This window comes from Dysidea avara, chromosome 1 (assembly GCF_963678975.1).
Source record: "Dysidea avara chromosome 1, odDysAvar1.4, whole genome shotgun sequence".
In the NCBI taxonomy this organism is placed as follows: Eukaryota; Metazoa; Porifera; class Demospongiae; order Dictyoceratida; family Dysideidae; genus Dysidea; species Dysidea avara.
This window is the reverse complement of record NC_089272.1, coordinates 12,207,959-12,225,712: the sequence shown is the minus strand read 5'-3', so window position 1 is coordinate 12,225,712 and position 17,754 is coordinate 12,207,959. Positions and strand designations below refer to the sequence as shown.

The 17,754-nt window shown below is 37.3% G+C and overlaps 2 protein-coding genes across 25 annotated transcripts in view; one reads left to right on the top strand and one right to left on the bottom strand.

Moving 5' to 3' along the window:
• LOC136256582 (AMP deaminase 2-like) overlaps nucleotides 1-17,754 on the bottom strand; it is a 264,091-nt gene that overhangs the window by 86,994 nt on the left and 159,343 nt on the right. The gene's annotated exons all lie outside the window — the stretch shown is intronic.
• The window catches only part of LOC136256562 (uncharacterized), a 396,868-nt gene that overhangs the window by 365,114 nt on the left and 14,000 nt on the right, over nucleotides 1-17,754 (top strand). The window contains exons 14-15 of the mRNA XM_066049542.1: nucleotides 5,192-5,263; nucleotides 15,852-16,241. Coding sequence (XP_065905614.1) covers nucleotides 5,192-5,263; nucleotides 15,852-16,241 — 462 coding nt within the window. The remainder of the gene's footprint in view (nucleotides 1-5,191; nucleotides 5,264-15,851; nucleotides 16,242-17,754) is intronic.

Below are 17,754 nucleotides of genomic sequence, written 5' to 3'. Positions count from 1 at the left end.
ATTCCTGCCTCATTGGAGGACATGGCAACTTTCTTTATATTCAACAATCCTACTTCACTTGTCAAAGTTTTCCCTATTGAATTTTTTGTTGTTTTAGCATTGGATTTTTACACTTTGTGTAGGTTCTCATGCTCTGGTTCTATTTCAGTGCATTTGTCATCTTGCTTCATGGAGGACACAGTTTCACAATGTAACTGCCTATGTCTCTTCCTCCCACCCCCCCAGCTTATTAGCAGTAGTTTGTTCAGTTCCATCACTATCAAGATACAGGTAAAAATAAACTGTCACTCATGCTTTCGTGTTCATCCAGATATCAATAACAACTTTATAAGGTCTTGTAAGCATTCACATCACAACAGTTGATGGCACTTAATCTGTGAGATTGTAGACAATAGGATGTTTTAAGTCAATACTAGTGGCAGTGCATATGGCACTTGCATATGCCGTTCGAAATTCTCCCTCACTACTATAAATTATAAACTCTTGGTGTTAGTAATGTATGTTAGATCAGTTAATTATCATTGGAAAATTGGCTAATATGGTTACTTATTCAGCCTGAAAGGACCTAAGAGCTCATGACGTTTACTTAAATTCATTTTACAAGCAATAATATACTCTGAAACCTTACAAGTACATACTCCTACATTGTGATACACATTGTCAAGCATAATAAAGCTTTCTTTAATATGTGATGCAATGTGGGATGAGGATACTCTATGATGCACTCTCAACCTGGAAAAAAATGTCACCTGGGTGACTTCTTTATACATTGTGTACAATTGTAGTAGTAAAGGCACAGGTATAATGTCACAGTATAATGTCTTAAAAATTCCAGGACACAATGTGGTAATGCATATGAAATAAATTAATACACCTGTCCAGTGGCGTAACTAAACCCGGGCCTACCAGGGCGTCAACAAATTATTAGATTGAAAACAGACATTTTGTATACCGCGACACAAAGATAGGCTTGGCCAACCGTCACGGACCGTTGGCGATGTATCAAAAATTGGAACAAAACAGCAAAGAAGACTTACTGGTCTTAGGTCTGTACTCTAGAGTGAGCAATAGTGGACTATTGGTTGATTTGATCGAAGCACAAACTACCATTCCCCTTAAATTAATTTCACGCGTATAAATTAGGCTTTGACGTTTACACCATATAAACAATGTTGAGCACGTGTCCTAGCACATGGTAACAGTTGTGCTAAATGGCCAGTCAGTGCTATTCTCTTCAACACTTCCACTCACTCCATTTAGCAAACTTGTGGTGCAACAGTTAACAAAAAAGATTGTTCATGCTTGAGATAACAAGTAATGAAAATATTAGTTACTCACACTAATTATTGTTCTATTTTTAGACTAGCTTACTCACGTGATAGTGTATTTAAACAAAGGCGGTTGACCTTCTGCAATTGAGGCTTGAGATAACACTGACAAACTGCACTACGAGGTGATGAATTGTTGAAAGAGTTGGTCTGCTATAGAGGGAATTATTCGGAAATAGAGATAATTAAAAAGGAGTCAAACTGTAACCTAAAGTGGTAATTCACTAAATTAAGTGGACGAAATCAGTGTGGCCAGGAGTGTCTATTGTGAACAGCTATAACGCATTAGAACAAGTAATTGTATACTGTCGGTGATGTATAGCTCTACTTGATCATGGACGAATATGTTGGAGTACAGTTGAGACACGTGAGAGTGAGATGAGGCTCAATCTGCGGTGGTTACATTATACTATAAGTTAGCTAATACCACACAGTATGTTGGCTAGCCCATCATTGGGTCATTAGCCTTTTTGTACAATCATGACATTATGTGTTCTGTGGAGGTGTGTCACCCCATCACCTTCCGGTTAGCTACGCCACTGATTTGGTGTCAGTCTGGTTCTAGTTATGCCACTGCACCTGTCCAGTGTCTGTCATTTTTTTTGTTTGTTTTTATGCAAACAACTTAAACATGACTGCTGTTCAAGTCCAAATTCTATTTCTTAGTTGTATAGTAATAAACCATACAAGGCTGATATCACACTAATTGTACAACAACTATACCAGGTGATTTTTACGATGTTGTGATTAGCATGTAGTATGTGGGTAGGCACTCAAACAGAGAAATAATATAGATACTGTACTCTAATAAAACAGTGGAGTACATCTGAGAATGAGAAAGCAGGCATTATAAACATTATATGCAATGTAAACTTCAGCAAATTGAAGATGCTATATTATGTCACTAACTGGCTGAGCAAAAACCAGTTGTTTTTGCACATTTCTTAAATTCCACTTTATTAAATTATGCAATGTAGTAACAAAGCTGTGGACTGCCAAAATTTCAGCTCTTTGTGAGAAATAGTCTTGGAGTTGGAGTGATTGATACTTGAAACAGCAATAAAATTTGATTATAGAGCAACAATACAGCAAAATAGCTACAGACGCGTGATTAATTGATCATACCTTATGACTGAAACAAGCTATGAAGACTGAACTTGGCTTAATCTCTTCACCATATGTGACTGGATCTACGAAAACCGTTCTTATCACCCAACACAGGAAGTTTGATTTTTTCACACAAACACAAAGCTTAATGAATGCACTATCAAGTTTCACTACCGCAGTCGACCAGAGTGAAGTGGTCTGCTTTTGCTGGCTGCTTTTTCAGAGCACAGTGACGAGCCGTACGAGTGGTCTGGGGTCTTGATGGAGCCCTGGCCAACCAGGTGATGACTGTGTGTGGCTGTACAGCTCCGTGGTGTTGGACAATGACCTGTGCTGTAAATTTCTTTTCATTTTAGCCAGTTCTGAGCCCTGAATGGCCTATAACTTGGCCCAGTTCATCCCAGCACGTTTGTTTTAAATTTTTGAACACCATCTTGCCCGCCTTCCAGGGCCCCCGCCTCCCACCCTTCTGGAGTTCGCCTGATACAGACAACCTCGGTTTAAAAACTATCTAAAATGGCGGGAAACTTAGCTGCTGATTACTTCTTCAGTGGATGATCAGGAAGGTAAGAAATTGCTGTGAAACGTGTGAAAATTTGGTATGCGTACCTACCACCATTGGCCAGCTACAACACACTGAATGTTTAAAACCGACGTTTCTCGATACTTTTAAATGGGCGATAAGACCGGTTTTCCCAGAGACAGTCACATATACTGTCAAAGTCATCAATCTATAGTGTTTTTCCTGTACCCATCTGTGTATGCAAAGAAGAGGGCCATTCCATCACAATGGTAAACTTCAATCCTAATGCATTGTAAATCAGCACCCATAATGTACATGCCTATTGCTGTGAAATTATGTAACGAAGATTTTCTTCCTTTCCATGAATAGGCAAATCCAATAGTGCATAGGTTTCATTGCTTAAACTTTGTTTCAGTGCATAACAAAGAGATTAAAATTTTATGTAGTACAGGTGTATTTTTCGTACGTATACCCAGTTAATTTCAATATTGTGTATTTAGCACGTACACAGATTTCCATGCACAGTAGGGATATAACACTTCTTATTGATTTACTGTGATTTAATATCGTGCACTACTCCAGTTTGTTTCAGTACTTTTTATTGATGTGCTATGGTCCCTACTCTAGTTGAAAATTCCAAATTTTTCTGTGTACTTGTTTGTTAATCTTTCTGTAAATAATACTTATCATGACCCATGCAAACCACAAATGAAATGGCACCGCCTACCCCAACTATATCAGTTATTGTCTGAATAGTGAAGTATCTATTACGTACACTTCGTTGTCAACTATATATGTTAGACTTGATATGCAGCATTACAAATCAAGGACTGGTCGAAAAGCACCCTTGCAATCCACAAATACCGCATCAAAAGACATAAATGGGATATATCAATTATTGTCTGAAAAGTGAAGTATCCATTACACAGCTATGTTCAACCTGTTACATAGCAGTACAAATCAAGAATTGTTTGAAAAGCACCTCTGCAATCAAAGTAGCCACCAAGATAGCCACTATAAAAATTACAAACTATTACTATTACGAAGGGAAGCTATCTCGTCCTACTGCCAAATCAACACTTTTTGCTGTGAATGGAATGCAAAGGAGGTCACTGGTAAGTCCATGAAGAATGTATTATACATACTGCAGTGTGCCAAAGGCACCTCTTGGGTCAAAGCAATGTCGAATAGTGAAAAAATCAAACCCATAGCCTTAACTGTTATCGAGTTACGCTTGTCTGAAGGCATCAGTCAGTCAGTAGAAAATTTTGTTCAATAATTAAAAAAAAAAATTCTGTAGCAATTTGTTGAAAGTGTTTCGGGTTGATGTGAAGACTTGCTTGGGCTTAGTTTTGCCTAACCAATATTGCCTCATTCTCATCAGGGAAAAGTGAGGCTGGTTTTTGGGTGATGTTTTTTTCATGGCCCACACCCATTCCTTTGTAGTCCCTACTATATACAGTACTATTATACTGTATGGTACAGTAGCAAAATAGAACTTTGTGAAAATTACCAGTTTTAGCCCAACCAGTAACATATTTTTGTTGTGAAGTAGTGAAATGGCAAGAAGGGATCACTGGAGAGCCCATTGACCTGAGTGAAAAATCCCACATTTTACAAAGTTAAAGTGTACCACTCAAACAAGAATTTGCAGGTGCATACAGTAAGTTGTAAGGGTTCTATGTATATATGTCTATAAATTCAAGAGCGATTTACATGCAGAGAATAGCGGGGAAGAGTGGGGCAGACCATAAAATACAACTGTATACAGTTATTTTGCGTACTTATACCCAGTTAATTTCAATATTATGTATTTATACAGTAGCAAAATACAACTTTGTGAAAATGACCAGTTTTTGCCCAACCAGTAACATATTTTTGTTGTGATGTGGTGAAATGGCAAGAAGGGATCACTGGAGAGCCCATTAGTAAAGATTTTAAGCGAATAAGACCACATTTTACCAAGTTACAGTGTAGCACTCAAATATAAATTTGCAGGTGCTTACAGTACGTTGTAAGGGTAACCAGAATCTTGCCTTCTGCATGATTGGAAACAGTTGCTGCAATTTTTTATAAATCCTTAATCTGCATTGATATTTCTGAACATTAATATACGTATGTAACATGTGTACACCATATGCAAAGTTAATGTGCAATCATGTACGTATGTATGTACTATAAGTTGTTACAGATGCATAATATACTATGTGTTTTACATATTATTTTGCAATAGGATGGTAACTCTCCATGGGATCTGGCTATAAAACAATTAGATTACAGCTTGGCAGAGCTGATTGCTAGCATTGTAAGTGTATAAACTTCACTAATTCATTAGTGATCCAACAATGAAAAGCAAGTGACATGATGTATTGGTTACACATTACACTATACATACAGAGCATCCCTACTTTTCCATAGAGTAAGACAACCAGAAGAGCAGACATGTGTATTATAGCTATATGGATTTTTCACAAAGCTACAGTACATGTATATTTTACCATTATGCCCCTTGTTGTAATCCTCAAAGTACAATTCTCTATATGTACCAAAACAGCTAAGCTATGAAAAAAGATGCACCTCCAAAAAAGCTGGGTTGTTAATATAAAATTGGCAGCTAAAAATACAGTACTGTACCTGCAATGATGCTAATGCCAATAACATTTTAATGGTCACACTGTCATCATTAAAAATCATTGGCATTAACATCATTGCAGCTATTCCTTGGCAGCCACCAAACTTATCTCAATCTGGGGGCTGAACCTTTATATTCACAGCTTGGCTGTTTTGATATAGATCAAGATGCATGTTAGTGTGTCGAGCAGCTAAGAAAGCTGGAGTGTCACACTGTGAGTGTGCAGGCAAGCAAGCTGGTGTGCCACACCATGAATATATTGACAGAAAGAAAACAGCTTTTTTTCACATGTGCATAATTCTATGGTCGAAAGCACATCATTTTTGCATTATAGCCAGGTAGCCTGAGGTAGGGTAGGCCACATAGCAAATTCGCAACAGCCATTTGTGAGATATGGGTATTCAAAGTTTGAATTTAATTTCTTTGTTGTTTTTATTTTATTTTTTTTCTTGTGACGTACAGGAGCTACAGGGGTTGCCAAAAAATTGCTATAAAATGTAAATGGGTAATTTGATTGCCTCGATCATTGGCACAAATGAAGAGTGTATAAAAATGAATTCACATACTAAAGTGAATCTGATGAATATCCAAGGTGTTATGAACATTTATTCATGTAAGAAAGTCAAATTTCTGTCATGGCTACAGGGTAAACTGAGTACAGGAATAGCTTGAAAATTAGTGTGTACCATGATTAATCATCATAGCAGTGCCTTGGATAGCAATAGAGTTATAGCTAGTGCTCGGCGGTATTGAAATTTGAATACACAGTATTAGTAACAGGAAAATATCACAGTATATCGATATATAGTTAGCTTGTTATTGTAACTATTGCATCATTTCTTGGGCCTAGTATGAAGCAGTATGCATCCCAAAACTAAAAAAATACAATTAGACATATGTTGTAATGTGAGAACCTCAAATTTTTGTTTAGGCCGTGTATGCTAAACCATCAACAAATTGGGTAATTAAACACCAAAGGCTGGGTTAAAAACAATTCTATACTGGTATTCATCGATATACCAGTATTTCGACATATCGGTTATCAAAGGCTTTCAAGATATTGTAATCTGTTATGATACTTTATCATGATAAACGGTAGTACTGTTATATCGCAGAGCACTAGTTACAGCTACAAAGCTATATAACAAAAATCAAACTAGTGTAAAATCACATGATCAAGGTACTCTAATAGAGCAGTCACTACAAGGTAAAAAACCGCACAAAAATTAAAAAATAAACACTTAACATAATTCGAATCGGGGACCTCTATACCTAAAACCTGTATATTTAACCACTGAAACCACTGCCATCTTAGCTGATCACCTCACTTAATGTCTGCTTTATAAATGAAATATTTAGTTTAAGGGTGCTTGCTGATATTTAACCCTTTGACAACTGTAAGCCTATAACGCATGCTTCTATACAAACTCAAATAACTTCTCAGGTATTAGCAACAGAAAGATCCCACAGCCACCATAATAACTTACCATGAACTTCCCAATAAAATGACACCAAGCATTAAAGAATTTAGTCTGGCAGACAGCCAGGTGAAGTTTGCAAAATGGTCTATAGTTTATTTTAATGCACTTTTGGATTGTCCTGTATACTTAAAACAATATTCCACCTGCTGGACAGGTGTCAGCCTTCGGCATTTTGCTATAGCAACCAAAGTTTAATTAGCTGCATTGCAACCATACAAATTTCACAAAATAGCTTCTGTGGGTTTCAGTTTTACCCAAAATTGTTTGATAACCTGACCATTTAACAAATCTGAGGTATTACAATTAATGTCAGAAAAAAACTGAATAATTATATAGTCCCATAACCCCCTGAAGGCATCATTATACATACCGTAGTTACATATGTATCAATAACTGTCATAGGCCCTGTGGGCACAAACTACACCCTGTCACACAACAGGACATATCTCAGTACTGGAGTAAAATATTTGCATTCTACTACTTGTATTATAAAGCCAATCAATTGTGTAATATCTGCTTAAATTTTTAAAGCTATAGCACATTGGTACATAAAGTTATGGGTGATTAAAGTTCAAAAAGTAGGCTAATTTTATTTGCTCACATGCACTATATTCCCAGGCCCAGTCACATTTGCTCTCTTAACTTTCTTTAGTTTGCTTATTTAAAAAAATGTTTGTTTCAGCTTAAGCTATACAATAATGGTTACCATTACTTTTAGACTTGAGAGAACAAAAGGGCTTTGATTGTCCAAACATTGTGATTATCGGAACATGTCTTGGTCCCAAGGGGGTCAGATAATCAAGAGAGCACCGTATTGTGTGCACTATAATTAGCAAAAAGCATGTCTCGGGATGAAGCAATATTGAACAGTGAAGAAATCAAGCCTGTAGCCTGTTGTCAAGTTATGATTGGCTGAAGTAATTCTGGTACATATATTTTTAAATGTTACAAGTATAAGAAAAATTTGGAATTTTAAATTAGATCTAGGGTAGGGACAGTGTATATTGCTGCAATAAAAACTACTGAAACAAACTGGATCGGAGTAGTACGTAATGTCCAAATACTGTAAAACAATAAGAAGTGAATATCCCTACTGTGCTACACTCAATGCACAGTAGGGATATTCACTTATTATTGTTTTACAGTATTTGGACATTACGTACTACTCTGATCCAGCTAGTTTCAGTGCTTTTTATTGCAGTACTATACACTGTCCCTACTCTAATTTAATTCCTGACTTTTCTTATCAAGACACACGGTAGTGTGTCATGCGGCCCAAGAAGCCGGCGCGTAACACCCGTGAGTATATTGACAGGAAGAAAGAAAACGCAATTTTCGCACCTCCGTAGCTCTGTGCTTCCTTTATGAAACAAGACGATTTTTGCTGTGGACATGCCCCCAAACTGCAGCACTCCACATTCCAAATTTGAGCAAAATCACTTCACGCGTTCCCGAGATATGCAACTTCAAAAATTGGCTCAATTTCTTCGTTTTTTTTTCTTCTTATTTTTCTTTTTCTTGTCGCACACTTATAAAAACTGCTATAAAACGCGAACGCCACATCCGATTGCCTTGAAATTTGGCACACAGAAGGGGGATATAAAGGCACATCTCGGTACCAACTTTGGCTGGAATACGATAAACAGGCAAAGAGTTATGCGCGATTATTCATGAATAATAACACCAATATGTTGTCACGCCTACAGGGTAAACCGCGTATGGGAAGAAACTGAAAATCTGTGGGTGAATAGGTTAACTATTGAACCTCAAACCTTTTGTGGTTTGCAAGAAATCGAGCTAAAAACCAGGAATATACAACGAAAAAACCAACAGTGTGTAACAATTATGCAATCGAGATTAGCTAATAAAAAAACGACTGCTTGCCACGCCTACCAGATAAACCGCTTGGGGTAATGCTTTGAAAATCGTTGTACAGATGGAGTAATCATCTTAGAAAGGCTCATCAATGGCGTAGAAGAATCAGACTTAAAGCCACGGAGTTATAACACGAAATCCAACTTGGTGCAGCAAGTGCGAGATCGAGATACTCTAATAGAGCAGTCATCCTAATAGAGCAGTCACTTTGAAGAGAATTCAAGAGATCAGCTAGAAACAAGAAACCTGTATAGAGATCAGCTACACACAAGTCACCCTGTAGAGAGATCAGCTAGAAGAAGTTACCTTGTAGGGAGTTCATGCAACTATGGAAAGAGATAGTTCAGCTAGAAGAAATCACCTTGTAGAGTTCAGCTACAAAGAAACCATCATGTAGAGAGTTCAGCTACAAACAAATCGCCCTGTGGAGAGATCAATAGAAGAAGTTACCTTGTAGAGAGTTCAGCTACAAAGAAACCATCATGTAGAGAGTTCAGCTGCAAACAAATCTCCCTGTAGAGAGATTAGCTAGAAGAAGTTACCTTGTATATAGAGAGTTCAGCTTCAACAAATCACCCTGTAGAAAGATCAGCTAGAAGAGGTCACCTTGTAGAGAGTTCAGTTACAAAGAAACCACCATGTAGAGAGCTCAGCTACAAACTAGTGACCTTGTAGAGACATCTGCTAGAAGAAGTTACCTTGTAGAGAGTTCAGCTACAAAGAAACCATTCTTTAAAGAGCTCAGCTGCAAACAAATCACCTGTACAGAATTCAGCTACAAACAAATTACCCTATAGAAAGATGAGCTAGAAAAAGTTACCTTGTAGAGAGTTCAGTTACAAAGAAACCGCCATGTAGAGAATTCAGCTACAAACTAGTGACCTTGTAGAGACATCTGCTAGAAGAAGTTACCTTGTAGAGAGTTCAGCTACAAAGAAACCATTCTTTAAAGAGCTCAGCTGCAAACAAATCACCTGTACAGAATTCAGCTACAAACAAATTACCCTATAGAAAGATGAGCTAGAAAAAGTTACCTTGTAGAGAGTTCAGTTACAAAGAAACCGCCATGTAGAGAATTCAGCTACAAACTACTAGTGACCCTGTAAAGACATCAGCTAGAAGAAGTTACCTTGAGAGAGTTCAGCTACAAAGAAACCATTATTTAAAGAGCTCAGCTGCAAACAAATCACCTATACAGAATTCAGCTACAAACAAATCACCATGTAGAGAGATCAGCTAGAAGAAGTTAACTTGTAGAGAGTTCAGCTACAAAGAAACCACCATGTAGAGAGTTCAGCTGCAAAGAAATCACCCTGTATAAAATTCTGACACAAACAAATTGCCCTGTAGAAAGATCAGTTAGGAGAAGTTACCTTGTAGAGAGTTCAGCTACAAAGAAACCATTTTGTAAAGAGCTCAGCTGCAAACAAATCACCTGTACAGAATTCAGCTACAAACAAATCACCCTGTAGAGAGATCAGCTAGAAGAAGTTAACTTGTAGAGAGTTCAGCTACAAAGAAGCCATCATTTAGAAAGTTCAGCTTCAAACAAATCACCTGTAGAGAGTTCAGCTACAAACAAATCTCCCTGTAGAGAGATCAGCTAGAAGAAGTTACCTTGTAGAGAGTGAAGCTACAAACAAATCACCCTATTGAAAGATCAGCTAGAAGAAGTCACCTTGTAGAAAGTTCAGTTACAAAGAAACCACCATGTAGAGAGTTCAGCTACAAAGTAGCCACCTTGTAGAAACATCAGCTAGAAAAGTTACCTTGTAGAGAGTTCAGCTACAAAGAAACCATTCTGTAAAGAGCTCAGCTGCAAACAAATCACCTGTACAGAATTCAGCTACAAACAAATCACCCTGTAGAGAGATCAGCTAGAAGAAATTACCTTGTAGATAGTTCAGCTACAAACAAATCACCCTGTTGAAAGATCAGTTAGAAGAAGTTCCCTTGTAGAGAGTTCAGCTACAAAGAAACCATTCTGTAAAGAGCTCAGCTGCAAACAAATCACCTGTACAGAATTAAGCTACAAACAAATCACCCTGTAGAGAGATCAGCTAGAAGAAATTACTTTGTAGAGAGTTCAGCTACAAAGAAACCACCATGTAGAGAGTTCAGCTGCAAAGAAATCACCCTGTAGAAAATACAGCCACAAATAAATTGCCCTGTAGAAAGATCAGTTAGAAGAATTTACCTTTTAGAGAGTTCAGCTACAAAGAAACCACCCTGTAGAGAGATCAGCTAGAAGAAGTTACCTTGTAGATAGTTCAGCTACAAACAAATCTCCCTGCAGAGAGATCAGCTAGAAGAAATTACCTTGTAGAGAGTTCAGCTACAAAGAAACCATCATGTGTAGAGTTCAGCTGCAAAGAAATCACCACTGCCCAAATTTCAAGGCAATAGCTCTTTCCAATCTGAAGTTATCAATTGTCAAAGTTGGCAAATTGGATGTGTGTGGAATGCCCCTTTTCACAAATCCGGTCACATATGTATTATATATATAATTTGTACATTTACTGATAAAATATTTAAAGTACATCTACGTCATCTTTTCTTCTTCCTGTAGTAAAGAAAAAAAACATAGATTAAAAAAGTCCCAAAGCTGGCCATAGGCCGGCTTTGGGGTATACAAATGCAAAAAGAATTGAAATCTAATCCAAAACAGCCAAGCTGTAAAAAAAGTGTGCGACCCTCAGAAAGGCTATGGTGAAAAAAGATGTGAAATCCAAGGTGGCGGCCAAGAAATGGCTGTGATGGTAGGTTAATGGTAAAAATTTTAATAACGACAATTCAGGTGAATTTTTGTGCCGCTTCACAAAATTTACCTGAATTGTCATTATTAAAATTTTTACCATTAACCTACCATCACAGCCATTTCTTGGCCGCCACCTTGGATTTCACATCTTTTTTCACCATAGCCTTTCTGAGGGCCGCACACTTTTTTTACGGCTTGGCTGTTTTGGATTAGATACTTGTTTGTGAAGTTTTTTTGCAAGCTCATGACCACTAAATAGCCTGCTTTTCACAAAACCAATCGCAATATTTTAAGAGTTAATCACAGCACTATTGTACTAGATTATGACTCATACAATCACAACTGATCAGTGGGCATGGCTCTACAAAAGCCTGCAAGCAACAGGGTTTAGCAAGAAATACTGTAATAGCAAAGAATGTGTTAGTTGCAAATAAATGCATTTAGAAATGCAAGGAGTTAAACCTATCCACTTAACTTTGTTAACAACAAACACACTAATACTAAACAAGATGTCTTACGCATGTATTTTGTCGACGACATACGATAGGTCCCGTATAAACCAAATATCAAAATCACAAACATATTCTAAAAGTTTGGTGCGATAACACATGTATTCCAATATATTACTGCATAATGTACTGGTATGATTATGGAAGCCCTATTGATGAGCGATAGCCATGATAAAGAAGGATCAAAGGAATATTAGTAAGACAATAGTGCATACATTGTAGGATATTTAAAATACTAAAAGCTTCATCTCCATGAAATTCTAAGCATTTTTGTGAAAGAAGTAAGGCTGTAACTGAAGCCAATTTTCCACTATGCTTGACTGAACGCATCAGGCTGGCAGGTAGGCAGGCAGTGAGGCAGTAGAAAATCCGCAAAAAATATATATTTTTTTAAATTTCGTACCACCTAGTCAAAAATGCTTCAGGTCATTTTGAAGACAAGTTTGGGCTTGATTACCCCTGACCAATACTGTCAAGTAGCCGTGAAGGATTTGCGAAGATGATTTTGGCTTGATTTATTTTCGTGGACCACGCCCACACCTTCATCACCCCTACGATAGTACTGTATGATAGATACTTGTTGGAAGGGTTTGGAGTCAATTTGAAGAGATTTTTCAGCTAGTCTATGTCTAACCATGTTGGCAAGCTGTCATGAAGGTAAAGTGAGGCTGGTTTTTCTGGTGATAGTTTTGGACAAGTAAGCCCAAACCTCCATGATCAGGGGCGTAGCCAGGGGGGGGGTTCAAAGGGTTCGGACGAACCCCCTTTTCAGAGTTAAGTTTTTTTAAATCGTGATACTGGTTAACTAGAACTGAATTAACTTACACAAATCCACTGAAATGGGTAGCTACAGGTCTTCAGGCAGAGGAATTCAAGTACCTCTACTCGCTATTGCAAATGAATTTATAAGAATACACATGTTTACACGTTTACACGTGTTTACATGTGCACACCTACGAAATAAATGAAGCGTAAAAGTGCTACCTCAGGTGGCATTCTAAAGTTTTTTACGAAAAGAATCCATGCAGAATCTAGAAGGCCAGATTCTAGTAAGTTGTAGCACATAGGCATATTTCTGTGCAAGAATTTTGTGGCTAATTGCAGATACAGCTGCACGTGGTTAGGCCAGCTAGTTGTGTTTGCATTATCAATACTTAGGGCAGAACCCCCCTTTTGGAAATCCTGCCTACGCCCCTGATGATCTCTAATATACGGAGGGTATGGAAATTCTGATGATACAGTTAGATAGTGCTAGTGAATATCTAGACAATAAAATATTAAAACCTGCAGTGAAACTGAGGTTAATACCAAATCAGGGAAAATTTCAAAAAGTTTTTCTCTAATAGAACGGTCAAATACTCTAATAGAACAATCAATACTCTAATAGAACAATCAATACTCTAATAGAACAATCAATACTCTAATAGAACAGTCAATACAAGAATGAGAATCCTTGAAGTGTTTATTCCCAGGAGACTAATATGTATGTTCATGGCATGGTGCTACATTTAAGTTACATACTATACTCAGTCCTTTGATATCAACCTCTACAACTCATGTTTAATGCATATAGATCAGCATAATTGTTTTATAATAGAAAGTATTAGACAGTGTAATTTCAGGAGGCTGTAGATATGCCTCCAGAGTTACAAAATCCTGCTTTAATAATTACGTCTAATAACTCTGGAGCACATCACATTTTCAAACCATTTCTATTACTGGTGTGTTGTAGTTGATGCAACACTTCTTCATTCACATTAATCATTAAAAGAAATTTCTGCACAAAGAAAAGTTCAAATAAAAGCATAATGGATTTCTGAAAAAAACATAAAACAAGCATAATAGACAGAAAATTGTGAAAATGCCAAAAAGCATAATAGGCAAATTGTAGAGCATAATGGACTCAAGCACTAGTCATGGAGTGTTTCCAAAGTATGTTTTTGTGTGTTTAGCTCCTTAACAGCCAGATGAATGTTATATGTAACTAAATTTTGGAGAAAAAAAAATCCATATCACACAGAAGTTTCAAGATAAACAGTTTTAAATATTTCAAGTTAGTATAAATTGCCAAGGATAGCAAGCGCGCATATGAAATTTACAAAAGAGATGCATCAATCTATTACCTTTCAGACCATTTTCAGCACTTGTAGATGCCTGTAGAGTTTCCCACCAGATAAAATAGAAAACCTTAACAGTTGGACGAGTGAAGTATAGTATCACAAAGGGTGGGTGGTGGGCTGGACAAGAGATAGGTTTCAAAGTGGAGGCAGACCACAATGGAAATACAGTCATGAGATTACAGGCCTGTGCTAGCTTCTTAGTGGCTGATATGTAGTAAGTCAACAGAGAAAACGGTTGGCCAACAAAACAGTCCAGTAAACCACTGATTCCATGCCAGGTCCTTTACAAGACCAAAAATTGCCATAATGAGCTTGACACACCACCCAGAAAGATGTCTATTAAACCCACCTTGAATAGTTTGAGGGTCAAAACTGGTAGTGTGGTGGTGTAGCTAACCACTAGTTGATTTTGCCTGATGTACAATTTTTAAAATCTAATCACAAATGATTTTTTCTACTTATCATTTTCATTATTACAGTAATGAATAAATCAAAAATACACTTGAAAATTACAGCACATTGTTTACAGCACATTGTTTACAGCCATGCATAAACAATGAATAGGCTTATTCCGTGCCTACATTATACTATATTATACTGTATAGGCTTATGTGCTGTTAAGGGTTAAAGACATCATGCAAAGTACAGTACAGCTCAATCCAAAGTCGTCTCATGAGAGTGCGAGTGATTAAAATACTCCCTAATTAAAGGGCGTGGCACCTGTTTCACTTGCAAGTATTCATCCTGTTTCATTTGGGATGAATACTCGCGAGTGAAAAGAATGCCATGTCCCTTAATTAGTGAGTTTATTAATTGCTCGCACTCTCGCGAGACGACATTGCATTTGAGTGGTACTGTATCACTCGGTAAGGGGCAATGTATAGCATTACCAATACCAGTCTGATACCACCAAAATGTGGCTGGTCTTTGATACTATAGCCTGTTTACATTCACTTGAGCCCTTGTTTCTGGTTAATAACTCTTGTTCCATGGGTCAGCTACTCAAACATAATTATAGCATTGCTGTGAAGCCCTTTAAACACCAGGAATGTTTATCAAAAAGCACTTTGTTACATGTAAGAACAGGTGAATTATGAGGCTTTCAAATGTCCCATACATTTAGTATGGGGAATTCAGGCACACAAACTTATTTTACAATACTAAACATGTTTGTTGCAGTACAAAACCATTGGGAATGAACATATGTTCATCTCTTTGATAGGACTGTTTTTGGTGGGGACTCAGGTGAACATGAACTGATTATCGTATCAGTATCGGTACATCACCAAACTAAGTGTAAAAATGTAATACTGCATATCTTTGCCATCATTGAATGCATAAGGATATCAGCAATCCTTCTACCAAAGAAGGCTAAGCAAGTGACCACAAACATATGATTTGATTGCCATATTATATACAAAATACATATGTTTGTTGCCTTCACACTAAAAACACATTATCACTGTATATACATTCATATGTTACAGTACATTGTTAGAATACAGTGTGTTATTATAGGGTCATTTACTTCTAAAGAACTGTCGTCGGATTACTTATTTACCAATATCCAGAGAAATTATTGCTAAAGGCAGTATTCTAATATACGTACATAAAGGTGTAAAAGGATGGTTTTTAATTGATAATCCTAATGTCAGAGTATCATGTACATCTGATGATGTCATGAAAATTTTACCAGCTTTATTGCCAGTACTAATACCTCTGGATTATTCTACCAGGATTGAATTATTGGTCAAAAAATCAAACTTGCTGTACAAGATTGCAGCACTCCAAATTGGTGATGAAGTACTTGTCAAGTTGGACGATTGCAGTGTTCTGATAAAAGCTGTCATCAGGTACAGGGGTGTTCTTCCTACCAAGAGAGGAGAATACTTTGGAGTTGAGTTGCTAGTAAGTTACTATTTCTTGTGATTGTTGTAGTCACTCTACTTCATGGCATCAACTGGTTTTTTACCTATTGATTTTACAGTAGTTTGTATAAAAATCAGTTATACACAACTAGTATTAAAAGCAATGGAGAGGAGAGTATCTAACACTGTATACAGCATAGAGGGAAAGTTTGGTGGAGGTAAACTTTCGTGAATAGCCAGCTAATGTATTTCATTTAGTAAAATAAACGTTTGCTCAATCTTTAACTATAAAAATGATAAGCTCAGGTGCTACAAGTTAATTGACAGGTTAAACTTGAGCAGATTTGTAGCATATCTCCAAACTCATCAAGATCTTCCCATCATAATTTCCCTCTATACGGTATCCTTTAATGATAATTGTATGGAAATTGGATAGCTTCCTTTCAATGGAAAATAATGGACTTCTAGTGTTAGTTCTTTACCAGTTAGTTCACAGTAACAGCACAGTGATGAATGTTAAAGTCCTACTGAACCAGCAAACCACTGAAGACTGAGCGAGGGTATACAAAGGACAGTGCTCCTTCAATTACAGAACAGTTAAAGGCAGGATTTGTTTGTTAACAAGGTGACACAGTTTAAGGTTCCAAGCCATTGCGCTGAGTTATTCTCTAGATTGTCAGCCATGCTATTTAATACAACAGCAATTCTCTTACTGGCTACATTGACACACGCCCTTGTGTCTGGGATGATGTTTGTGGTTAAAAGCAAAAACATTCTAGCTAGTATACATTACATAAAATGGAAGCCATTTAACTTTCACCTACTCATTATTAACAGGACTATGAAGTGTTAGATACTGTCTTCTCCATACAAAAACGCTTGGTACATACCAGCGTTGAAACCGGGTTGGGTCATCCGGGTCAACTGGGTCACGTTTTCTCCGGGTCCGACCCTGTTTACAAATTATCCGGGTCTGACCCGGATTGGATCACGTGAGAAACGAAATTGATCGTTTGACGACGTGGAACCTGTAAACACTATCGCGTAGCTCTTTTGTGAGCCATGCCCACTAATCGCATTACAAACATACACTCAACCATGCCCATTTATTAGTAAGTGCAGTCTGTAGCACGAAACTGTGTCTGTTGCTGTCTGCAAGCTTACGTGGAGCCACACCCACTAATCGATTATTGTATGAGTTGTATATAGTCTAGTCTTGCAGCAGGATAAGTACTTTTGTGAACCACACCCATTTTAATATATCGAGAAATTGCAATACTAAGTATGTACGAAGCTACATCCAATTGCTGTCTGTAAACTCACAGTAGCTACATGGAACCAAACTCACTTACTGATTTTAAATTATAAACTTACCGGCTTAGTTATCACATAACTACTCGTTTACTCAACACGAATCGAACGCTCAAAACGTAGTCTCGCTCGCTCAAGACTACCCGAAACATAGCTCTTATCGCACGCCTCGGCTTTATTTAATCCGGGTCACATACAGGTCAAATCTGGGTCAGTGGGTCATCCGGGTCAGCAGTAGTGAC